This window comes from Rhinolophus sinicus, chromosome X (genome assembly GCF_036562045.2).
Source record: "Rhinolophus sinicus isolate RSC01 chromosome X, ASM3656204v1, whole genome shotgun sequence".
Taxonomy (NCBI): domain Eukaryota; kingdom Metazoa; phylum Chordata; class Mammalia; order Chiroptera; family Rhinolophidae; genus Rhinolophus; species Rhinolophus sinicus.
Window position 1 is genome coordinate 46,153,199 of NC_133768.1, and position 22,039 is coordinate 46,175,237.

The 22,039-nt window shown below is 35.5% G+C and overlaps 1 protein-coding gene across 1 annotated transcript in view; it reads left to right on the top strand.

Moving 5' to 3' along the window:
- LOC109436875 (vascular endothelial growth factor receptor kdr-like) overlaps positions 1–22,039 on the top strand; it is a 315,706-nt gene that overhangs the window by 275,655 nt on the left and 18,012 nt on the right. The window contains exons 29-30 of the mRNA XM_074323230.1: positions 5,526–5,607; positions 17,067–17,167. Of these exons, the coding sequence (XP_074179331.1) occupies positions 5,526–5,607; positions 17,067–17,167 (183 nt within the window). The remainder of the gene's footprint in view (positions 1–5,525; positions 5,608–17,066; positions 17,168–22,039) is intronic.

Genomic DNA, 22,039 nt, shown 5'->3' on the forward strand with positions numbered 1-22,039 from the left:
GTAATACAGAATTGTACACCTGAAATGTATGTAACTTTACTAACAATTGTCACCCCAATAAACTTTAATTAAAAAAAGGAAATTAATAATAGGAGGATAATTGGAATATTCACATATATGTGGAAAGTAAAAAAATATATGCATCTGAAAAATTAATGTGTGTGAGGGATATAAATGATAAATGTCGAACTATTACATTGTTTTATACACCTGAAATTTAAAAAAAAATAATGGATCCAAACTAAATAATTCAAAATGGAAATCAAAAAGCATCTTAAGACAATTGAAAACGGAAACACACACAACAAAACTTATGGAATGCAGCAAAAACAATGGTAAGAAGAAAATTTACAGCAGTAAATGCCAACATTAAGAAAAACAAAACTGTCAAATGAACAACCCAAATTTACACCGTAAGGAACTAGAAAAACACATGCAAAGTAAGTCAAGGTTAGCAGGAGGAAGATATAAATAAGATCAGAGCAGATAAATGAAATACATAATAGATAAACTGTAGAAAAGGTGAACCAAATTAAGTTTTTTGAAGATAAAACTGACAAACTTTTTTCTTGGCTAGATATGCCAAGAAAAATGAGGCTTAAATAAGTAAAATTATGAATAAAAGAGGAGCTTTAACAACTGATACCACAGAAATACAAAGGATCCTAAGAGACTATTATGAATAAGTAATTATACACCAAGTAATTGGACAACCTGGAAAAGTGGATAAATTCCTAGAAATATGCAACTTACCAACTCTGGATTATGAAGAAGTAGAAAATGTGAACTGACTAATAAAGTGTAAGGAGATTGAATCTGTAATCAAAATCTCTTAACAAAGAAAGTGTCCGTACCAGATGGTTTCCCTGCTGAATTCTAACAAACGTGAAAGAAGAATTAATGCCAATTCTTCTCAAACTTTTCTTAAAAAATGAAGAGGAAGGAGGATTTCCAAACACATTTTACAATTCCAGCATTACCCTGATACCAAAGCCAGATTAGTACACTGCAAGAAAAAACAAACAAACAAAAAAATTGCAGGCCAAGATCCCTCATGAATATAGATGCAAAACCTCTCAAAAAATACTAGCAACCCAAATTCAACAGCTGTAAATGTATCATACACCTTGATCAAATGGAATTTATTCATGGGATACAGCAATGGTTCAACATATGCAAATAGGTAAATAAATAAAATTAGTAGAATTAAATACAAAAATCATATGATCATGGCAATTGATGCAAAAACCTCATTTGACAAAAATCAATATCCATTCATGACAAAAACTCTCAATAAATTAGGTGTAGAAAAACATACTTCAACATATAAAGGCCATATATAACAAACCCAGAGCTAACAATGTACTCAATGGAGAAAATTTGAAAGTGTTTTTCTGTAGCTAAGGAATAAGACAAAGGTACCCACTCCCACCACTACTTTCCAACATAGTACTATAAGCCCTAGCCCATCAATTAGGCAACAAAAGTAATAGAAGGCATTCATTTAGAAAGAGACAAATAAAATTGTTTCTGTTTGCTGATGATATGATATTGTAAATAGAAAATCCTAAATTGTCTACTGAAAAACTGTTACAGCTAATAAATTCATTAAAGTTTTGGGATACATAATGAATATGCACCCTTCTATACAGCAACAATAAACTATCTGAAAAAGAAATAAAGAAAACAATGCCATTTACAAATTATAAAAAGCTTTAAAATTGGACTAAATTGGACTAAGCAAGTTAAAGACATGTATGGAAAACCATCTTTTCTGTGGTATTCATGGTAACTTCTCTTTAATTTCTAATTTTGTTTATTTGTGTCTTTCTCTTTTTATTTTAGTGAATCTAGCCAAGGGTTTGTCGATTTTATGGATCTTGAGTTTATTATGCTAAGCAAAAGAAGTCAGACAGAAAAAAGTTAAGAACTATATGACTTCACTCATATCTGGGATATAAAACTGAAAGAGCCAAAGGAACAAGACAAACAAAGAAACAAAAACTCATAGACACAGACAACAGTTTAGTGGATACCAGAGTGTAAGGGGGGTGGGAGGGTGGTAGATGAGGGTAAATGGGGTCAAATATATGGTAATGGAAGGAGAACTGACTGTGGGTGGTGAGCACACAATGTGATATATATCTGATGTATTATAGAACTAGACACTTGATACCTATGGAATCTTACTAACTATTGTCACCCCAATAAATTATTTTTTTTTAAATTCAAAAAATATGTATATGGAAAACCGTAATACATCAATGAAGGAAATAAAAGAAGACAGAAATAAATGGAAAGATATCCTGTGTTCATGGACTAGAAGAATTAATATTATTAAGATGTCTATCCAAACCAAAGCCATCTATAAATCCAATGCAATCGCCATCAAAATCCAATGGCATTTTTTTTAAGTAGAAAAAGAAATCCTAAGATTTTCATGAAAAAAGATTTCAATGGTGTCACAAAAGACCCCAAATAGTCGAAGTAACATTTAGAAAGAAGATCAAAGCCAGAGGCATAATACTTTTGATTTCAACTATATTACAAAGCTATAGTAATGGTACTGGCATAAAAAAACAGATATGTAGACCAATGGAACAGAATTGAGAGACCAGAAATAGATCCACACATATATGGTCAACTAATATTTGACAAGGGAGCCAAGAATATTCAATGGGGACAGGATAATATCTTCAATAGATGGTTTTGGAAAAACTGGGTATATGCATGCAAAAGAATAAAATTGAGCCTCTATCTTATACCACTCACAAAAATTATCTCAAAGTGAATTAAGGGCTTAAACACGTATACTTGAAATTTGCAGTGAAAGTAGAACTTTATGTTCTCACCACAACAACAAAATGGTAATAATGTGAGATGAAGGATGTGTTAACTAACCTTATTGTGGTAAGCAGTTCAAAATATATATGTGTATCAAATAATCACATTGTACACCTTAAATTTACACATCGTTATATGTCAATTATATTTAAATAGATAGAAAAAAATTTCCATCTCATTATCTCGATGCCCCATGTCCTTGCTCAGCAGCCACTAGTTGGTGAAACTATCAATGTTTAGGCCTGGATTAGTAAGTAAACCCTGCCTGGACCACCCCGCAAAATTTCTCATTAACAGATTTTATATTAGTTCAGGAGACTCTGTCAGTAACTATAACAAAAATACTAAGGGCTAACATTTATCAAGTATTTACTAATTTCCAGGCATTACTAAAATTATCTTAGATGTATTTACTAATGTACTGTAAATTATACCTTAATCACTATTATTACCTCCATTTTATAGATGAAGAAACTAAGACACAGGGAGGTTAAGTAATGTGTCAAAGGTCTCAGAGCTAGGACTCAAACCCAAGCAAAGTGGTCCCAGAGCCCATGATCTTATCTGCCTGTAAAATGCCAGAATTGTCTTCCCACTTCTCTGCTGCATTTTCCTCAAGATCTTTGAACAGTGGAAACTATTATGGGGTATTTTGGAACCAATGGAAACATCTGAGAGACAGACAGTGAGAGAGAACTACCTCTTATACATGTATATTTTTCAGCCATGTCTAAAACACCTTCATATCTGCTTCTACAATGGACCTTGCAAGTATCCTAGGAGCCATGTAGGGTAGATCTAACTCTATTTGTCAGAAAGTAAAATTGAGGCCTTGAGCTGAGACTGATACCCAGTCTTACAACTCTCAGCTTAAGACTATTTTCCCCTCCATCATCACAATGGCTCAAAACTAAATTGTGTCCAGAAGAGAAAGTTTTATGCAATTAGTGTATGTTTCTTATTCCAGTTTTTGTTTTGTGATACTTTTCATGGATTGTGAATAAATAAATATCAAGTTTGGCTTTTTCATGAAGTTGATGCTTTCGTCATTGACCCCTCAAAGTAGCTTTAGGTCTGTCCAAGTCATCTGTAGTTTACAACTATAATTGGATCACCTGATTTTAGGGTTGATACCCTCAGTTAAGACATCCAAAACAAAAGGAGGATGGAAAAAATATACTTAAGTTTTTTACAGGCATCAATGAAAGAGAAGTCAAAGCAATAAACTAGCTCAGAATCAATGAATTTCACTCAATTACAGAGTTTCGTTTGTTTTGTTCTGTTTTTCCCTCTAAGGATAACCTGAGACATATAAGAATTTCCTAGTCAGAGAAGCACTAAAGTGGAAGAAAGTATTTAGGGGAAGGAAGTACTTTGAGCTGTGAAACGAAGCTATTATCTTTGCTGAAAGTTTTCTCAGTGATTTTTCTTAGACCCATAGAATTTCAGAGCTTTGATGGGTTTTGGAGGTAAAGGGAAGTGAGTTCTGATTTAGGACTCAGGAGACCTTGATTCTGATTTATGACATAACCTTAGGCAAGTCCCTTCCTCTCTCTGGAACATGGTTTTCCTGCCAAGCAACATGAGGAAATTGGTCAAGGTCAGTGGTTCTCAAACTTCAGTGTGCATTAGAATCACCTGAAGGGCTTGCTACAACACAGATTTCTGGGCTCCATCAAAAAATTGTAATTTAATAGGTCTGGGAGTGTATTGGAGATTCATAAATTTTTAACAAGTTCCCAGGTGATGCAGTTCTGGTCCATGAATTATACTTTTCCTTTTACGTTTTTATTTTTTTATTGTTTAATTATAGTTAAAATTCAATATTATATTAGTTTCAGGTGTACAGCATAGTGGTTAGACATTTATATAACTACCCACCTGGCACCATACATAGTTATTATAATATTATTATCATAAATTATATAAATATCTAACCATTATGCAGTACACCTGTGCACTTGAAACTAATATAAAATAATATTGAATGTCAACTGTAATTGAAACAAAATTAAAAGAAGTACAAATTGGCAGTTACAAAATAGTCACAGTGATATAAAGTCCATGGACCATACTTTGAGAACCACTTGTCTAGTTTACTTCAAAGGGCCTCAGTGCTCTAGAGTCCTAAGTTAGCTCACTTGTACCAATGGTTGTTTAACTTCTTCTCAGTCATGGGATACATTTTGGCATCTAATAAAGGCTATTGACTCTTTCCCTAAACTATGTGTATACTTAACTTTGCATACAATTTGAGGAGGTTTATGAGGGCTCTATCTTTGTACACTTGGTGATAGGTCTTCCAGGTTAAAAACTCTTGATTATGAACAATACTCTTCCCATTTTACAGATGAGGAATTTGAGTCTCTAAAGCCTGGGTGGTGACTTGCTGACAGAAAACTATCAATTTGAAGAGTCAAGAATCAAGCTTAGGAGTCTTAAAACTATTATGGGCTAATTTGGGAATGCCACACTGCCTCAAGTGTCATTGATAGAGTCACAGCCTTTTCCCACGGGCATTGTCAGAAGATTTTCCAAAGAGCTAAAACATATACTTTCTAAAAACCATGATATAGGCCGAAATGTCTAAAACTCTGAAAGGAATTGTCACATAAGAAGCAGCAATCCCAGAAGAGAGAAAAGAGGACCTCATACTAGACTCTTCTTTTTTTCCACAACAGCATTGAACCCCAGAAGGATCAATTGATTGGGTCATTTAATGAGATGAAGATGCCCAAGGAAAATAAGGAAGCTGTACTTGAGGTTAGTATTTTTTTATTTCTCCATAGGTCCAGTGACAAGATACCTGGTGATTCCTTTGTAAAGCATTCTCTAAGGTAACTCACATGCACTTTGGGATTGACCTGAGATAGAGCCCAGATTGCTGACAAGAATAAGAGATGAACTGGTAAGACAAAGTGAGAATGAGAATGGTACAAAGGCCCTTGGAAAGTACTTAATTCAATCACCATTTAACAGAGAAAATCTGAAGACGTGATGGGTGATGTGACTTACAGGTCACAGGGCTAGTGGCAGAAGTGTAAAAACTCAAATTCATGCCCTTTATGACCTCATAAAAAGCTTATTACGTTAAAAAATGATGAACTGGAAAAATATATCAGGATTTTAAATCCCAAAATAAAATTAAATGAATAATTTTCCCAGTACAATCATTAACATAAAGCACTTGAAAGAATACCTTGTAAAATGTAAATGTCAGATATTATCACTGAAAGACAAATTTATGGCTGCTGCCTTAGCTAAATGGATGCCACTTTTAAAATCTAGCCACTGAATCTGGCACAAATTCTTTTTTTTTAAATTAAATTTATTGGGGTGACAATTGTTAGTAAAATTACATAGATTTCAGGTGTACAATTCTGTATTACATCATCTATAAATCCCATTGTGTGATCATCACCCAGAGTCAGTTCTCCTTCCATCACCATATATTCGATCCCCCTTACCCTCATCTCCCACCCCCCACCCCCCGCTCCCCTTACCCTCTGGCAACCTGGGGTGCTTCTTTTTGAAAACCTTCCAAGACAAATGTAATTCTACACAATAACCTAGGACAGCAGTTCAGCACATAAATAGTGTTCCAATATAATAACAATAGATTATTTTCCAAAAGACCCCAGTATTGCTTATCATATGGTGTGGATCTAGGGTATCACTGCAGCATTTCCTCAAACCTAAACCAAAGAAAGAAACTCAAATAACCTTACAGCCCTTCTGCTTTGTTCCTGTTTATCCCTAACCACTAATAATGTCTTCTGATCCGTGGGAATGTATTCAATGGACACTTTGCTATATTTGGCACTCCATAGCCAATCAATAATAGGACAACTAAACAGAAGATCAACAGGGAAATAGAAGACTTGACCACTACACACCACCTAGAACTAATAGATATCTATATACCATTTCACTTGACAACTGCAAACTACACTGTACTGGAGTACACATAAAACATTCTTTAGAATAGATCATGTGTAAGGCAATGAAAGAAGCAACTGTTGACTTAAAGGACTTGAAAGCATGCAAAATATGTTATTGAACAACAGAAGAATGAAATTAGAAATCAACAATGGAAGTAAATTTTGAAAATTTGAAAATATACAGAAATTAAACAACATATCCTTAAACCAATGAGTCGAAGAAAATTTATTTTGGGGCCGGCCCGGTGGCTCAGGTGGTTAGAGCTCCATGCTCCTAACTCCGAAGGCTGCTGGTTCGATTCCTACACGGGCCAGTGGGCTCTCAACCACAAGGTTGCCAGTTCAATTCCTCGAGTCCCACAAGGGATGGTGGGCAGCGCCCCCTGCAACTAAGATTGAACACAGCACCTTGAGCTGAGCTGCCGCTGAGTTTCCGGATGGCTCAGTTGGTTGGAGTGCATCCTCTCAACCACAGGGTTGCCGGTTCGACTCCTACAAGGGATGGTGGGCTGTGCCCCCTGCAACTAGTAACGGTGACTGGACCTGGAGCTGAGCTGCGCCCTCCACAACTAAGACTGAAAGGACAACTTGAAGCTGAACAGCACCCTCCACAACTAAGATTGAAAGGACAACAACTTGACTTGGAAAAAAGTACTGGAAGTACACACTATTCCCCAATAAAGTCCTGTTCCCTTTCCCCAATAAAATCTTTAAAAAAATATATTTTAATTATAAAATATATTGAGATGAGCACAAACAAAACATATCAAATCTTACGAGATGTAGACCAAGCAGGGCTTAGAGGAAAAAATATAGCTGTAAACATCTTAATTAAAAATTATATTAAAATTATATATTAAAAATTACAAATATATCAGAGGGTAAGTGGGAGGGGAATTCTAGAAGAGGGTAAACAGGATCAAATATATGGTGATGGAAGGAGAACTGACTGGGAGGTGAACACATAATAGGAGATATAAATGATGTATTACAGAATTGTACAACTGAAATCTATGTAACTTTACTAACAATAGTTATCCAAATTAACTTTAATTTTAAAAAAAAGCTCATCCCTCCCCCCAAAATTATAAATCAATAACCTATCCTTCTACCTTAAGAAACAGGAAAAGTAAGAAAAAAGTAATCTAAAAGCATGCAGAAGGAAGGAATAATAAAAGTCAGAGCAAAAATAAATGAAATAAAGAGGAGAGAAACAAGGCAAATCAACAAACCCCAAAATTGGTAATTTGAAAAGAGCAAGAAAATAAACTTTTAGCCTGGTCTCACCAAGGCGAAAAAAGAGGATGTTCAAATTACTAGAGTCAGGAATGAAGGAGGGGACATTACTACTGACTTTACATAAATAAAAAGGTTTATAATGGAATCTTATGAGTAACTGTATGTAAAAAAATTAGATAGTCTGAAAATGGACAAATTCCAAAAAGACACAAATTACCAAAATTGACACAAAAAGAAATAAAGTGAATAGACCTATAACAAATACTGAGATTGAATCAGTAGTCAAAAATGCCCAAACATTCAGATCCCAGGACCATATGGTTTCAGTGTTGAATTCTCATAAACATTTAAAGAAATTAATATTAAGTCATCACAAATTCTTCTAAAAATAGAAGTGAAAGCACCACTTTCCCATTCATTCTATAAGGCTAGCATTACTCTGATATCAAAATGAAACAAAAACATCAGAAAAAATACAATGCAACCATTATTTCTTGTAAATATAAATGCAAAAATCCTCAACAAAATACTAAAAAACAACCCCACAACATATTAAAAGATGATGCACACAACTAAATAGGATTTATCCCAAAAATTCAAGGTTAATTCAACATTAATGTAATGTACCATATTAATACAATAAATTTTTAAAAAATTTGTCTCAATAGACACAGAAAAAAGCATTTGACAAATTCCCACATCATTTTATAATAAAACACAAGAAACTAGAAATAGAAGGGAATTGATGTGATAAACAGCATTAATGAAAACCTCAGAGCTAAAATCATACTTAGTGGTGAAAGACTGAAAGCTTTCCCCCTTACAACAGAAACAAGACAAAAATGTGCACTCTTGCCACAGCTATGAGAATTATACTGGAGGTACCAGGCAGGAGAAAAAAAAGGCATAGAGATTGGAAAGGAATAGGTAAAACTATGTGTATTTGCAGATAGTGAGATATATTTATCTTGTTTGATTATATATATTTACATATACTCACATATATAAAGCATCCACAAAAAAACAAGTAGACCTAATAAATAAATTCAGCAAAGCTGCTTTAGAATACAAGATCAACACACAAATAATAAATCAGTTTATTTCTATACACTAGCAATAAAGAAACCAAAAAAGAAATCAAAATAACTCCATTTACAAAAGCATCAAAAAGAGTAAAATACTCTTTTTTTAAGGAATAAATTTAACCTAGTATATGCAAGACATAGACTTTTACAAGAACAAAACATTGTTGAAAGAAATTAAAGAAGACATAAATTAGTGGGAAGATATTCTGTGTTTATAGATTGGAAAAATTAATATTGTTAAGACATCAGTACTACACAAAGTAATCTACAGATTCAATATACTCCCTTCAAAAATCCCAATAGTGTTTTTTTCTTTTTGTGAAATAGGAAAGCCACTCCCAAAATTCATAGGGAATTGCAGGGATCCAAAGCCAAAATAATCTTGAAAAAGAACTAAGTTGAAGGACTCAAATTTCCTAATTTCAAATCTTACTACAAAGCTACAATGATCAAATCAGAGTGGCACTGGCATAAGGATAGGCATGTAGATCAATGGGTAGAATTTAGAGACCCAAAATAAATCAGTACATCTATGGTCAATTGATTTCAACAAAAGTGCTAACACCATTCAATAAGGGAAAGATGTAAATTTTTTTCTACAAACAGTGCTGTGAAAACTGGTTACCCACATGCAAAATAATGAAGTCAAACCTGTATTTTACATCATGTATGCAATTAACTCAAAGTAGACTAAAGTCTTCAATGTAAGAGATAAAACTACTAAAGCTGTAGGAGAAAAAAAGTATCATAAATCTGTGTTACTTTGGATGAGGGGATGATAATTTAGATGTGAAATCAAAAGCACAAGCAACCAAACAAAAAAATAAATTGAACTTCACTAAAATTACAACTTTCGTTCTTCATGAACACTATCAAGAAGGTCGAACAACAACATACAGAATGGAAGAAAGTATTTGCAAATAATATATATGTAAAGGATTCGAATTTAGAATATACAAATCACTCTTAAAAGTAGACAATAAAAAGAAAAATAACCCAATTGAAAAATAGGCAGACGATTTGAATATTTTCCTCCAAGGTAGATATACTAATGGCCAACACAAGAAAACATGCTAAATGTCAGTAGTCATTAGTAAAATGCAAATTAAAGCCACAGTGAGATACTACCTCACACTCAAAAGGTGGCTGTGAAAAACAAGAAAAGAAAAAAAAAAACACAGACTATATAACAATGAATGGTGAGGATGCAGAGAAATTGGAACATTCATACATTGCTGGTGGGAATATAAAATGATATAGCCAAGACATCATGAAAATGGTGGTGTGAGGTGAGAATCTGTAAAGCTCCCCGGGAATTTATAACTAATCTAACAACAATAACTCCGCAAAGGACTCCCTGCACAGCAGACAGGCAAGACGAAGAAGCCCACTAATGAATTCACCTACAGGTGGATGAATCACGCGAGCGGGGGGGGGGGGGAGGAGGAAAGGGAGAAGTGCAGAGACAGAGCCACGCAGGCGCAGGACCTAGCTCAGTGCTCCCAGCATGCTGTATCCCGCAAGTACCATAGCTGCAGGACAGGGAAGAACTCGGGCTGCTAGAGCTCCGTTTATGGCCCACAGGGCTGAGGGGGCAGTGTATAACACGACTGAACACGATGCTCATGGCAGACCTCGGAGAAAAGACTGAGAGAAGAAGGCAGAAAACAGTGGTTTAAGCCCTCACTGCTGAGCAGAGTATGGAAGGCTTACACACAGACAAGCCGCCCCCTCCCTACCTTCCCAGAGCTCGCCCCGCCCCCACCTGCCCAGTGCTAGAAATGGAACAGTGTCAATCAAAAGAACAGAATATTTGCTGTTCTGAGAACTGTGGACCGCAGACACAGATTCACAGCCCAACTAGTTCCGCCAAAGGGGAGGGAGCTGTGGAAGCAGGACTGGCTGTGGTGGTGGTCTCCGCCATTGCTCTAAGCCACCTCTCACAAATAACGCTGCCCCTGTTCCCACAATCTGGGTGGATCCCTGCAGGAGTAAACATAACTGCTGAAACACGTGGGCTCTGAATCTGGTGCAGGAAGAGCTTTGGAACTTCAAAAGCTCTCCGCATACCCACATGTACACTGCGCCCTGTGACCTAGACGAACTATTAACAGAGGAGAACCCCGTCTCCCAGGGAATCACCCTATTGTTTGAGAAGATGGAATAGTTCAGACAAAACATAACACTACCAATGTGAGAGAGAGAGAGAGTAAAAAGGCTGCAGTAGGAGAGATAATAAAACAATCAATCAACAAGTACTGGAAAACAAAACAAAGACCTCTTCCTATCAACCTATTGCAGAAGCCACTCGAGTAGATGTCTAGAAAGACAAATAGTAAATCAGTAATTTCCATGAATAACCAAAGGCAACAAGACAGCTCAGAAAAAAAGTGAAAAGTCTCCAGAAAAGGAACTTAAACTTATGGAAATATGTGATTTAAATGACAGAGAATTCAAGATTGCAGTTCTGAAAAAACTCAACAAAATGCAAGAAAACACAGACAGGAAGCTTAATGAAAACAGAAACACAATCAAAGCACACCATGAGCATTTTACGAAAGAGGTTGAAATTTTAAAAAAGAACCAAATAGAATTTCTGGAGATTAAGAACTCAATAGAAGAAATTAAGAATGAAATAACCAGCTTAGGTAGTAGAGTTGACCAGATGGAGGAAAGAATCAGTGACATCGAAGACAGAAACCTGGAAATAACACAGATGGAAGAAGAAAGAGACTTGAGACTTAAAAGAAATGAAAGAACTCTACAGGAACTTTCTGACTCCATCAGAAAGAGCAATATAAGAATAATAGGCATACCAGAAGGAAAAGAAAGAGAGAAGGGAACAGAGGATATATTCAAACAAATTGTCGATGAGAACGTCCCAAACATGTGGATAGAAGTGGATTCTCTAATACAAGAATCAAATACAACACCTAATTACCTCAATCCCAACAGGCCTTCTCCAAGGCACATTGTATTGAAGCTTTCTAAAATCAACGAAAAAGAAAGAATCCTCAAGGCAGCCAGGGAAAAGAAGATGGTAACCGACAAAGGAAAGCCCATTGGATTATCATCAGATTTTTCAGAAGAAACTCTAAAGCCAGGAGGAAGAGGAACCAAATATTTAAACTATTGAAACAGAGAAATTATGAGCCAAGAATAATATATCCAGCAAACATAACCTTTAGATATGAAGGAGGAATAAAGACCTTCCAGACATACAGAAGCTGAGGGAATTTTCTAATACACGACCTGCACTATAAGAAATACTAAAGGAGGCTATTCGACCACTATCAACAGGGACAATTTGTGGCAACCAAAAAACAAAAAGGGGGTGAGTTAAGGCCTGAACCAGAATATGGGAATGGAGAAAGTAAGCATGCTAAAGAAAATGGAATACTCTAAATATCAAAATTTCCTTTACATAAACTTAAGGGTAACCACTCAAAAAAAAAATCCAGAACTGAAATATATACTGTAATAAAAGAAGAAACAGAGGAAAACATCATAGAATACCACCACACAGAAATAATAGACAACAACAAAAAGGCAAAGAAACAATGGAGAAACAGCCTTACTAGAAAATTAAAGATAGAATGACAGGAAATCCTCACATATCAATAATCACCCTAAATGTAAATGGACTGGACTCACCAATAAAAACGCACAGAGTAGCAGATTGGATCAAAAAACTAAACCCAACCATATACTGTCTCCAAGAGACACATCTCAGCTACAAGGACAAGCATAGACTCAAAGTGGAAGGGTGGAAATTGACACTCCAAGCAAATGGTACCCAGAGAAAATCAGGTGTAGCCACACCGATATCAGATGAAACAGACTTCAGGGTGAGAAAGATAACAAGAGACAAAGTTGGACATTTCATAATGGTAAAGGGTACTTTACAACAAGAAGACATAACAGTCATCAATATTTATGCCCCAATCAGGGAGCACCGAAATATACCAAGCAAATACTAACAGAACTAAAGGAAGAAATTGACCAAAACACAATTATACTAGGAGACTTAAATACATCATTGACAGCTATGGATAGGTCATCCAAACAGAAAATAAATAACCAAATAGCAGCCCTAAATGACACATTAGATGAAATGGACACAATTGACATTAATAGAACACTTCATCCTAAAACATCAGACTATACATTCTTTTCTAGTGTACATGGAACATTCTCAAGGTTAGCCCATATATTGGGAAATAAAATCAGTCTCAGCAAATTTAAGAAGATTGAAATCATACAAAGCATATTCTCTGATCATAAGGCTTTAAAATTGGATATCAACTGCAAAAAGAAAGCAGGAAAAAACCCAAATATATGGAGATTAAACAACATACTTTTAATGAATTACGGGGTCAAAGAAGAAATTAGAGGAGAGATCAAAAGATACATAGAAACAAATGACAATGAAAATACATCCTACCAAAATTTTTGGGATGCAGCGAAAGCAGTTTTAAGAGGGAAATTTATATCATTACAGGCCTGTCTCTAGAAACAAGAAAAATCCCTAATAAATAACCTCATGTTACACCTTAAGGAACAAGAAAATGAAGAACAAGTGAAACTCAAGGTCAGCAGAAGAAAGGAAATAACAAGAATCAGAGCAGAACAAAGTGAAATAGAGAACAGAAACACAATAGAAAAAATTAATGTGACAAAGAGCTGGTTCTTTGAAAAGATTCAGAAAATTGACAAACACTTGGCTAGACTCACTAAGATAAAAAGAGACAAGACACGAATTAACAAAATCAGAAATGAAAAAGGGGAATTTATTACGGGGACCACAGAAATACAAAGGATCGTCCAAGAATGCTATGAAGACATATATGTCACCAAATTCAATAACCTAGAAGAAATGGACAAGTTCTTAGAAAAATATAACCGTCCAAGGCTGAACCATGAAGAACTGGAAAATCTAAACAGACAGATCACCAGTAACGAAATTGAATCAGTCATCCAAAACCCTCCCAAAACAAAAATCCGGGACCAGATGGCTTCACTAGTGAATTCTAACAAACCTTCAAAGAGGATCTAACACCAATCCTGCTCAAACTCCTCCAAAAAATTGAAGAGGAGACAGTACTCAATAACTCATTTTATGAGGCCAACAGTACCCTGACACCAAAACGTGGTAAGGACAACACAAAAAAAGACAACTAAAGACCAATGTCTCTCATGAATACAGATGCAAAATTCCTAAACAAAATTCTCGCAAATTGAATACAACAATGCATTAAAATGTTTATTCATCACGACCAAATGGGGGTCATCCCCAAGGTACAAGTATGGTTCAACATCCGCAAATCCATCAAAGTGATACATCACATAAACAAAGTAAAGGACAAAAATCATATGATTATATCAATTATTGCAGAAAAAGCATTCGACAAGATACAACATCCATTTATGATTAAAACACTTAATAAAATAGGTATAGAAGGAAAATACCTTAACATAATAAAGGCCATACATGACAAGCCCTCAGCTAATCTCATAATTAATGGTGAAAAACTGAAGCCCTTTGCTCTACGTTCAGGACACAACAGGGCTATCCCCTATCACCTCTGTGTTTTATCATAGTGTTGGAAGTCCTTGCCAGAGCAATCAGGCAAGATAAAGAAATAAAAGGCATTCAAATTGGGAATGAAGACATTAAATTATCACTCTTTGCAGATGACATGATGCTATATATAGAAAACCCTAAAGACTTCACCAAAAAGCTATTAGAAACAATCAATGAATACAGTAAAGTTGCCGGCTACAAAATCAACGTACAAAAGTCCATTGCATTCTTATATGGTAACAATGAAACATCAGAAAAAGAAATACGAAAAAATATTCCTTTTGCAGTTGCAGCAAAAAGAATAAAATACCTAGGAATAAACTTACACAAGGATGTGAGGGACCTATGTGCTGAAAACTGTAAGACATTTTTGAAAGAAATTGAAGAAGACATGAAGAAATGGAAAGACATTCCATGCTAATGGATTGGAAGTATCAACATAGTTAAAATGGCCATATTACCCAAAGCAACATACAGATTTAATGCAATCCCCATCAAAATCACAACAGCATATTTTAAAGAAATAGAAAAAAAATCATAAGATTTGTTTGGAACCACAAAAGATCCCAAATAGCCAAAGCAATTTTAAGAAAAAAGAACAGTACTGGAGGTACACACCCTGACCTTAGCTTGTACTACAGGGCTACAATAATCAAAACAGCATGGTACTGACAGAAAATGAGACACATATACCAATGGAGTAGAATTGAGAACCCAGAAATAAAACCACATAAATATGGACAGACAAATTTGACAAAGAAGCTAAAAACATACAATGGAGGAAAGACAGCCTCTTCATTAAATGGTGGTGGGTGAATTGGATAGCCGCGTGCAAAAGAATGAAACTGGACTGCTATCTGTCACCATGGACCAAAATTAATTCAAAATGAATCAAGGACTTAAGCATAAGAACTGACACAATAAACTGAATAGAAGAAAATATAGGTACTAAACTTATGGACCTTGGGTTCAAAGAGCATTTTATGAATTTGACTCTAAAGGCAATGGAAGTAAAAGCTAAAATAAACGAATGGGACTATAAGAAACTTAAAAGCTTCTGCACAGCAAAAGAAACCATCGACAAAATAAAGAGGCAACCAACTGAATGGGAGAAGATTTTTGCAAACAGTGCCTCAGATAAGGGGCTAATATCCAAAATATAGAAGGAACTCATGCAACTCAACAACCAAAAACAAACAAACCAATTGAAAAATGGGTAGACGACCTGAAGAGACATTTCTCCAAAGAGGACATACAAATGGCAAATAGACATATGAAAACATGCTCAACATCACTGATCATCAAATAAATGCAAATAAACACCACAATGAGATATCACCTCACCCCAGTCAGAATGGTTATCATCAACAAGACAAATAGTAACAAGTGTTGGAGAGGTTGTGGAGGAAAAGGAACCCTCATACACTGTGGGTGGGAATGCAGACTGGTGCAGCCATTATGCAATACAGTGTGGAGGTTCCTCAAAAAATTACGAATAGGATTACTGTATGACCCAGCAATCCCTCTCCTGGGTATCTACCCCAAAAATCTGAAAACATTTATACGTAAAGACACGTGTGCTCCAATGTTCGTTGCAGCTTTGTTTACGGTGGCCAAGACATGGAAACAACAAAAGTGTCCTTTGATAGATGATTGGATAAAGAAAATGTGATATATATATATATATATATATATATATATATATATATATATATATATATATATGCAATGGAATACTACTCTGCCATGAGAAAATGTGAAATTTGGGACAACATGAGTGGATCTTGATATTAAAATGCTAAGTGAAATAAGTGAGATAGAAAATGTTGAGAAGCATATGATTTCACTGATACGTGGTTTATAAAACTGAAAACAACAAAAGAGCAAGGCAAACAAATGAGAAAGAAAAACTCATAGACACAGACAATAGATTAGTGGTTACCAGAGGGTAAGGTGGGAGGGGGGTGGTAGATGAGGGCAAAACGGATCAAATATGTGGTGATGGAATGAGAAGTTACTCCGTGTGGTGAACACATAATGTGATATACGATGATGTATTACATAATTGTACACCTGAAATCTATGTAGCTTTGCTAACAATTGTCACCCAATAACCTGTAATTTAAAAAAAAAAAAGAAATGACCCTAACTTTACACACATCACTTCCATCCATATCCAAATGTCCGGAATAGTCATAGGGTGGCATTTAGCTTCAAGGGACCCTAGGAAATGGTTTTTAGCTGGGTGTTATGTGCTCAGCTTACTAAAAGGAAGAAGGATAGTCTGGATTCTGGGAGCCTTCATCAACCTCTCAGATGCCTGGTTCCATGGGCCGAATAGCATACTAATACTTGTATCCTTTTTCTCTCCAGGACATTGAAGGAGATTATGCAACTGAGCTGAATTGGGATGAGATCAAGAGCCAGAAACGCCTGGAAATTCACTCCTGGCCACATGGGATCATGGCCTTAAGGTGAGTACAATATTTAGAGATATGGAGTCAGGGGACAGAAACACATATATGATTACAATCCACAGTGTCAGTAAAAGGTATGTTACCTAAGAGATGGTTTCTCCCTCCCACAGGTATTCAGGATATGAGTGCTCTTTTGCGCATTCGTGATGAGAGACACATTTTACCAGATACTCACTGACGTTCTATCCATTATACCTAAAGCCCTCACCTTCTCAAATTATTCTAATAGAATTTGAAACCACTTAGAAGATAGATTAACCAAGGTTAATATTGGGGATTAATAGGTATTGAGAAGAGAAGTCTTCAAAACTGTTAATGCAAACTTTATTCACATATTTAACTCCTATTATATGCCAGAAGATGGGGATGCAAAAAGAAATAAGATACAGTCCCTGAGTTTAAGGAACTTAAAGATTAGATTGTAATAATCTGTTTGCATTCTAGTTTTTCTACTGCTCTGTAAGTGCTGTTCATTGTTTTCCTAGGCTGGCAGAGGGCCTTTTTCCACACCCAGATTGTGGGTTGTGTAAAGTAAGGGATTATACTGTGTTTTCCTGGCCACCATTTATAGGCCCTCTAGTATAAAAGGTGCTCAGTCAGAGACTGGCTCCCAGCACTGTTTGACGCAAATGGCACACATTCATTCATTGATGTATTCACTCATTTATTTCAGCAAATATTTACTGCACACCTATTTTGTGCTGGGAGTTATTGTAGTGCTACCAACACATCTTGAAAAGAGAGAGTAGGAAAGGGTGTCACATGAGACAAGATCTTTGGGTTTTAGAAGGGCAAGATCATTTAGGCTTTGTGATCTTAGAATTTTTTTTTAATTTATTGGGGTGACAATTGTTAGTAAAATTACATAGATTTCAGGTGTACAATTCTTTATTACATCATCTATAAATCCCATTGTGTGTTCATCACCCAGAGTCAGTTCTCCTTCCATCACCATATATTTGATCCCACTTACCCTCATCTCCCACCCCCGACTCCCCTTACCCTCTGGTAACAAGTAAACTATTGTCTGTGTCTATGAGATTTTGTTTCTCATATGTTTGTCTTGTTCTTTTGTTGTTTATGGTTTATATACCATATATCAGTGAAATCATATGGTTCTCTGCTTTTTCTGTCTGATTTATTTCCCTTAGCATTATACTCTCAAGATCCATCCATGTTGTTACAAATGTTCCTATATCATCTTTTCTTATCGCTGAATAATATTCCATTGTGTATATAAACCACAACTTCTTTATCCATTCATTTATTGAAGGACATTTTGGTTGTTTTCATGTCTTGACCACCGTAAACAAAGCTGCAATGAACATTGAAGCACACGTGTATTTATGTATAAATGTTTTCAGATTTTTTGGGTAGATACCCAGGAGAGGGATTGCTGGGTCATACGGTAATTCTATTCGTAATTTTTTTTTATATAATTTTTTTAAATTTATTGGGGTGACAATTGTTAGTAAAATTACATAGATTTCAGGTGCACAATTCGGTATTACATCATCTATAAATCACATTGTATGTTCACCACCCAGAGTCAGTTCTCCTTCCATCACCATATATTTGATCCCCCTTACCTTTATCTCCCACCCCCCAACCCCCACCCCCTTACCCTCTGGTAACCATTAAACTATTGTCTCTGTCTATGAGTTTCTGTTTGTCATTTGTTTGTCTTGTTCTTTTGTTGTTTTTGGTTTATATACCACATATAAGTGAAATCACATGATTCCCTGCTTTTTGTGTCTGACTTATTTCGCTCAGCATTACACTCTCAAGATCCATCCATGTTGTCGCAAATGTTCCTATATCATCTTTTCTTACCGCTGAATAGTATTCCATCATGTATATATACCACAACTTCTATATCCATTCATCTATCGAAGGACATTTTGGTTGTTTCCATGTCTTGGCCACCGTAAACAAAGCTGCAATGAACATTGGAGCACACATGTCTTTATCTATAAATGTCTTCAGATTTTTTGGGTAGATACCCAGGAGAGGGATTGCTGGGTCATATGGTAATTCTATTCATAAATTTTTGAGGAACCTCCACACTGCCTTCCATAACGGCTGCACCAGTCTGCATTCCCACCAACAGTGTATGAGGGTTCCTTTTTCTCCACAGCCTCTCCAACACTTGTTACAGTTTGTCTTGTTGATGATAGCCATTCTGACTGGGGTGAGGTGATATCTCATTGTGGTTTTTATTTGCATTTCTCTGATGATTAGTGATGTTGAGCATTTTTTCATATGTCTATTTGCCATTTGTTTGCCCTTTTTGGAAAATGTCTCTTCAGGTCCTCTGCCCATTTTTCAATTGGGTTGTTTGTTTTTTTTGTTGTTGAGTTTCATGAGTTCCTTGTATATTCTGGATATTAGCCACTTATCGAGGGACTATTTGCAAAAATCTTCTCCCATTCAGTTGGTTACCTCTTTAGTTTGTCGATGGTTTCTTTTGCTGTGCAGAAGCTTTTAAGTTTCTTATAGTCCCATTCATTTATTTTAGCTCTTACTTCCATTGCCTTTGGAGTCAAATTCATAAAATGCTCTTTGAACCCAAGGTCCCTAAGTTTAGTACCTATGTTTTCTTCTATGCAGTTTATTGTGTCAGGTCTTATGCTTAAATCTTTGATCCCTTTTGAATTAATATCGGTACATGGTGACAGATAGCAGTCCAGATTCATTCCATTCCACGGGGCTATCCAATTCTCCCAGCACCATTTATTGAAGAGGCTGTCTTTCCTCCATTGTACGTTTTTAGCTTCTTTGTCAAAAATTGTCTGTCCATATTTATGTGGTTTTATTTCTGGGTTCTCTACTCTATTCCATTGGTCTCTGTGTCTGTTTTTCTGCCAATACCATGCTGTTTGGTTATGGTAGCCCTGTAGTACAAGCTAAAGTCAGGGTGTGATACCTCCAGTATTGTTCTTTTTTCTTAATATTGCTTTGGCCATTCGGGGTCTTTTGTGGTTCCAAACAAATCTGATGATTTTTTGTTCTATTTCTTTAAAAAATGCCATTGGGATTTTGATGGGGATTGCATTAAATCTGTATATTGCTTTGGGTAATATGGCCATCTTAACTATGTTGATTCTTCCAATCCATGAGCACGGAATGTCTTTCTATTTCTTTGCATCTTCAATTTCTTTCAAAAATGTCTTATAGTTTTCAGCATATAGGTCCTTCACATCCTTGGTTAAGTTTATTCCTAGGTATTTTATTCTTTTTGCTGCAATTGCAAAAGGAATTTTTTTTATTTCTTTTTCTGAGATTTCATTGTTAGTATATAGGAAGGCAATGGACTTTTGTGCGTTGATTTTGTAGCCAGCAACTTTACTGTATTCGTTGATTGTTTCTAATAGCTTTTTGGTGGAGTCTTTAGGGTTTTCTATATATAGCATCATGTCATCTGCAAAGAGTGATAATTTAACTTCTTCATTCCCAATTTGGATGCCTTTTATTTCTTTCTCTTGCCTGATTGTTCTGGCAAGGACTTCCAACACTATGTTGAAAAGCAGAGGTGATAGGGGACAGCCCTGTCGTGTTCCTAAACGTAGAGCAAAGGGCTTCAGTTTTTCACCATTAATTATGAGATTAGCTGAGGGTGTTTCATATACAGCCTTTATTATGTTAAGGTGTTTTCCTTCTATACCTATTTAATTAAGTGTTTTAATCATAAATGGATGTGGCATCTTGTCAAATGCTTTTTCTGCGTCAATTGATATAATCATGTAATTTTTGTCCTTCATTTTGTTTATGTGACGTATCACATTGATGGATTTGTGGATGTTGAAGCATCCTTGTGCCCAATGGATGAACCCCACTTGGTCATGATGAATAATCTTTTTAATGCTTTGTCGTATTCAATTTCCTAGAATTTTGTTTAGCATTTTTGCATCTGTATTCATCAGAGATATTGGTCTGTAGTTTTCTTTTTTGTGTTGTCCTTACCAGGTTTTGGTATCAGGATAATGTTGGCCTCATAAAATGGGTTAGGGAGTACTCTCTCTTCTTCAATTTTTTGGAAGAATTTGAACAGGATTGATATTAGATCCTCTTTGAGGTTTGGTAGAATTCACTAGTGAAGCCATCTGGTTCAGGACTTTTGCTTTTGGGAAGGTTTTGGATGATTGATTCAATTTCGTTACTGGTGATCGGTCTGTTTAGATTTTCCAGTTCTTCATGGTTCAGCCTAGGAAGGCTATATGTTTCTAAGAACTTGTCCATTTCTTCTAGGTTATTGAATTTGGTGGCATATAGTCCTTCATAGTATTCTTGGATGATCCTTTGTATTTCTGTGGTGTCCGTGATAAATTCCCTTTTCATTTCTGATTTTGTTAATTAGTGTCTTCTTTCTTTTTCTCTTAGTGAGTCTAGCCAAGGGTTTGTCAATTTTGTTAATCTTTTCAAAGAACCAGCTCTTTGTCACATTAATTTTTTCTATTGATTTTTTGTTCTCTGTTTCATTTAGTTCTTTTCTGATTTTTCTTATTTCCTTTCTTCTGCTAAACTTGGGTTTCACTTGTTCTTCTTTTCTAGTTCTGTAAGGTGTAACATGAGGTTATTTTTTTGGGAGTTTCCTTGTTTCTTGAGATAGGCCTGTAATGAGATAAATTTCCCTCTTAAAACTGCTTTCGCTGCTTCCCCAAAATCATGGTAGGATGTATTTTCATTGTCATTTGTTTCTATGTATCTTTTGATCTCTCCTCTAACTTCTTCTTTGACCCAGTCGTTCTTTAAAAGTATGTTGTTTAATCTCCATGTATTTGCGTTTTTTCACGCTTTCTTTTTGTAGTTGATATCCAATTTCAAAGCCTTATGATCAGAGAATGTGATTGGTATGATTTCAATCTTCTG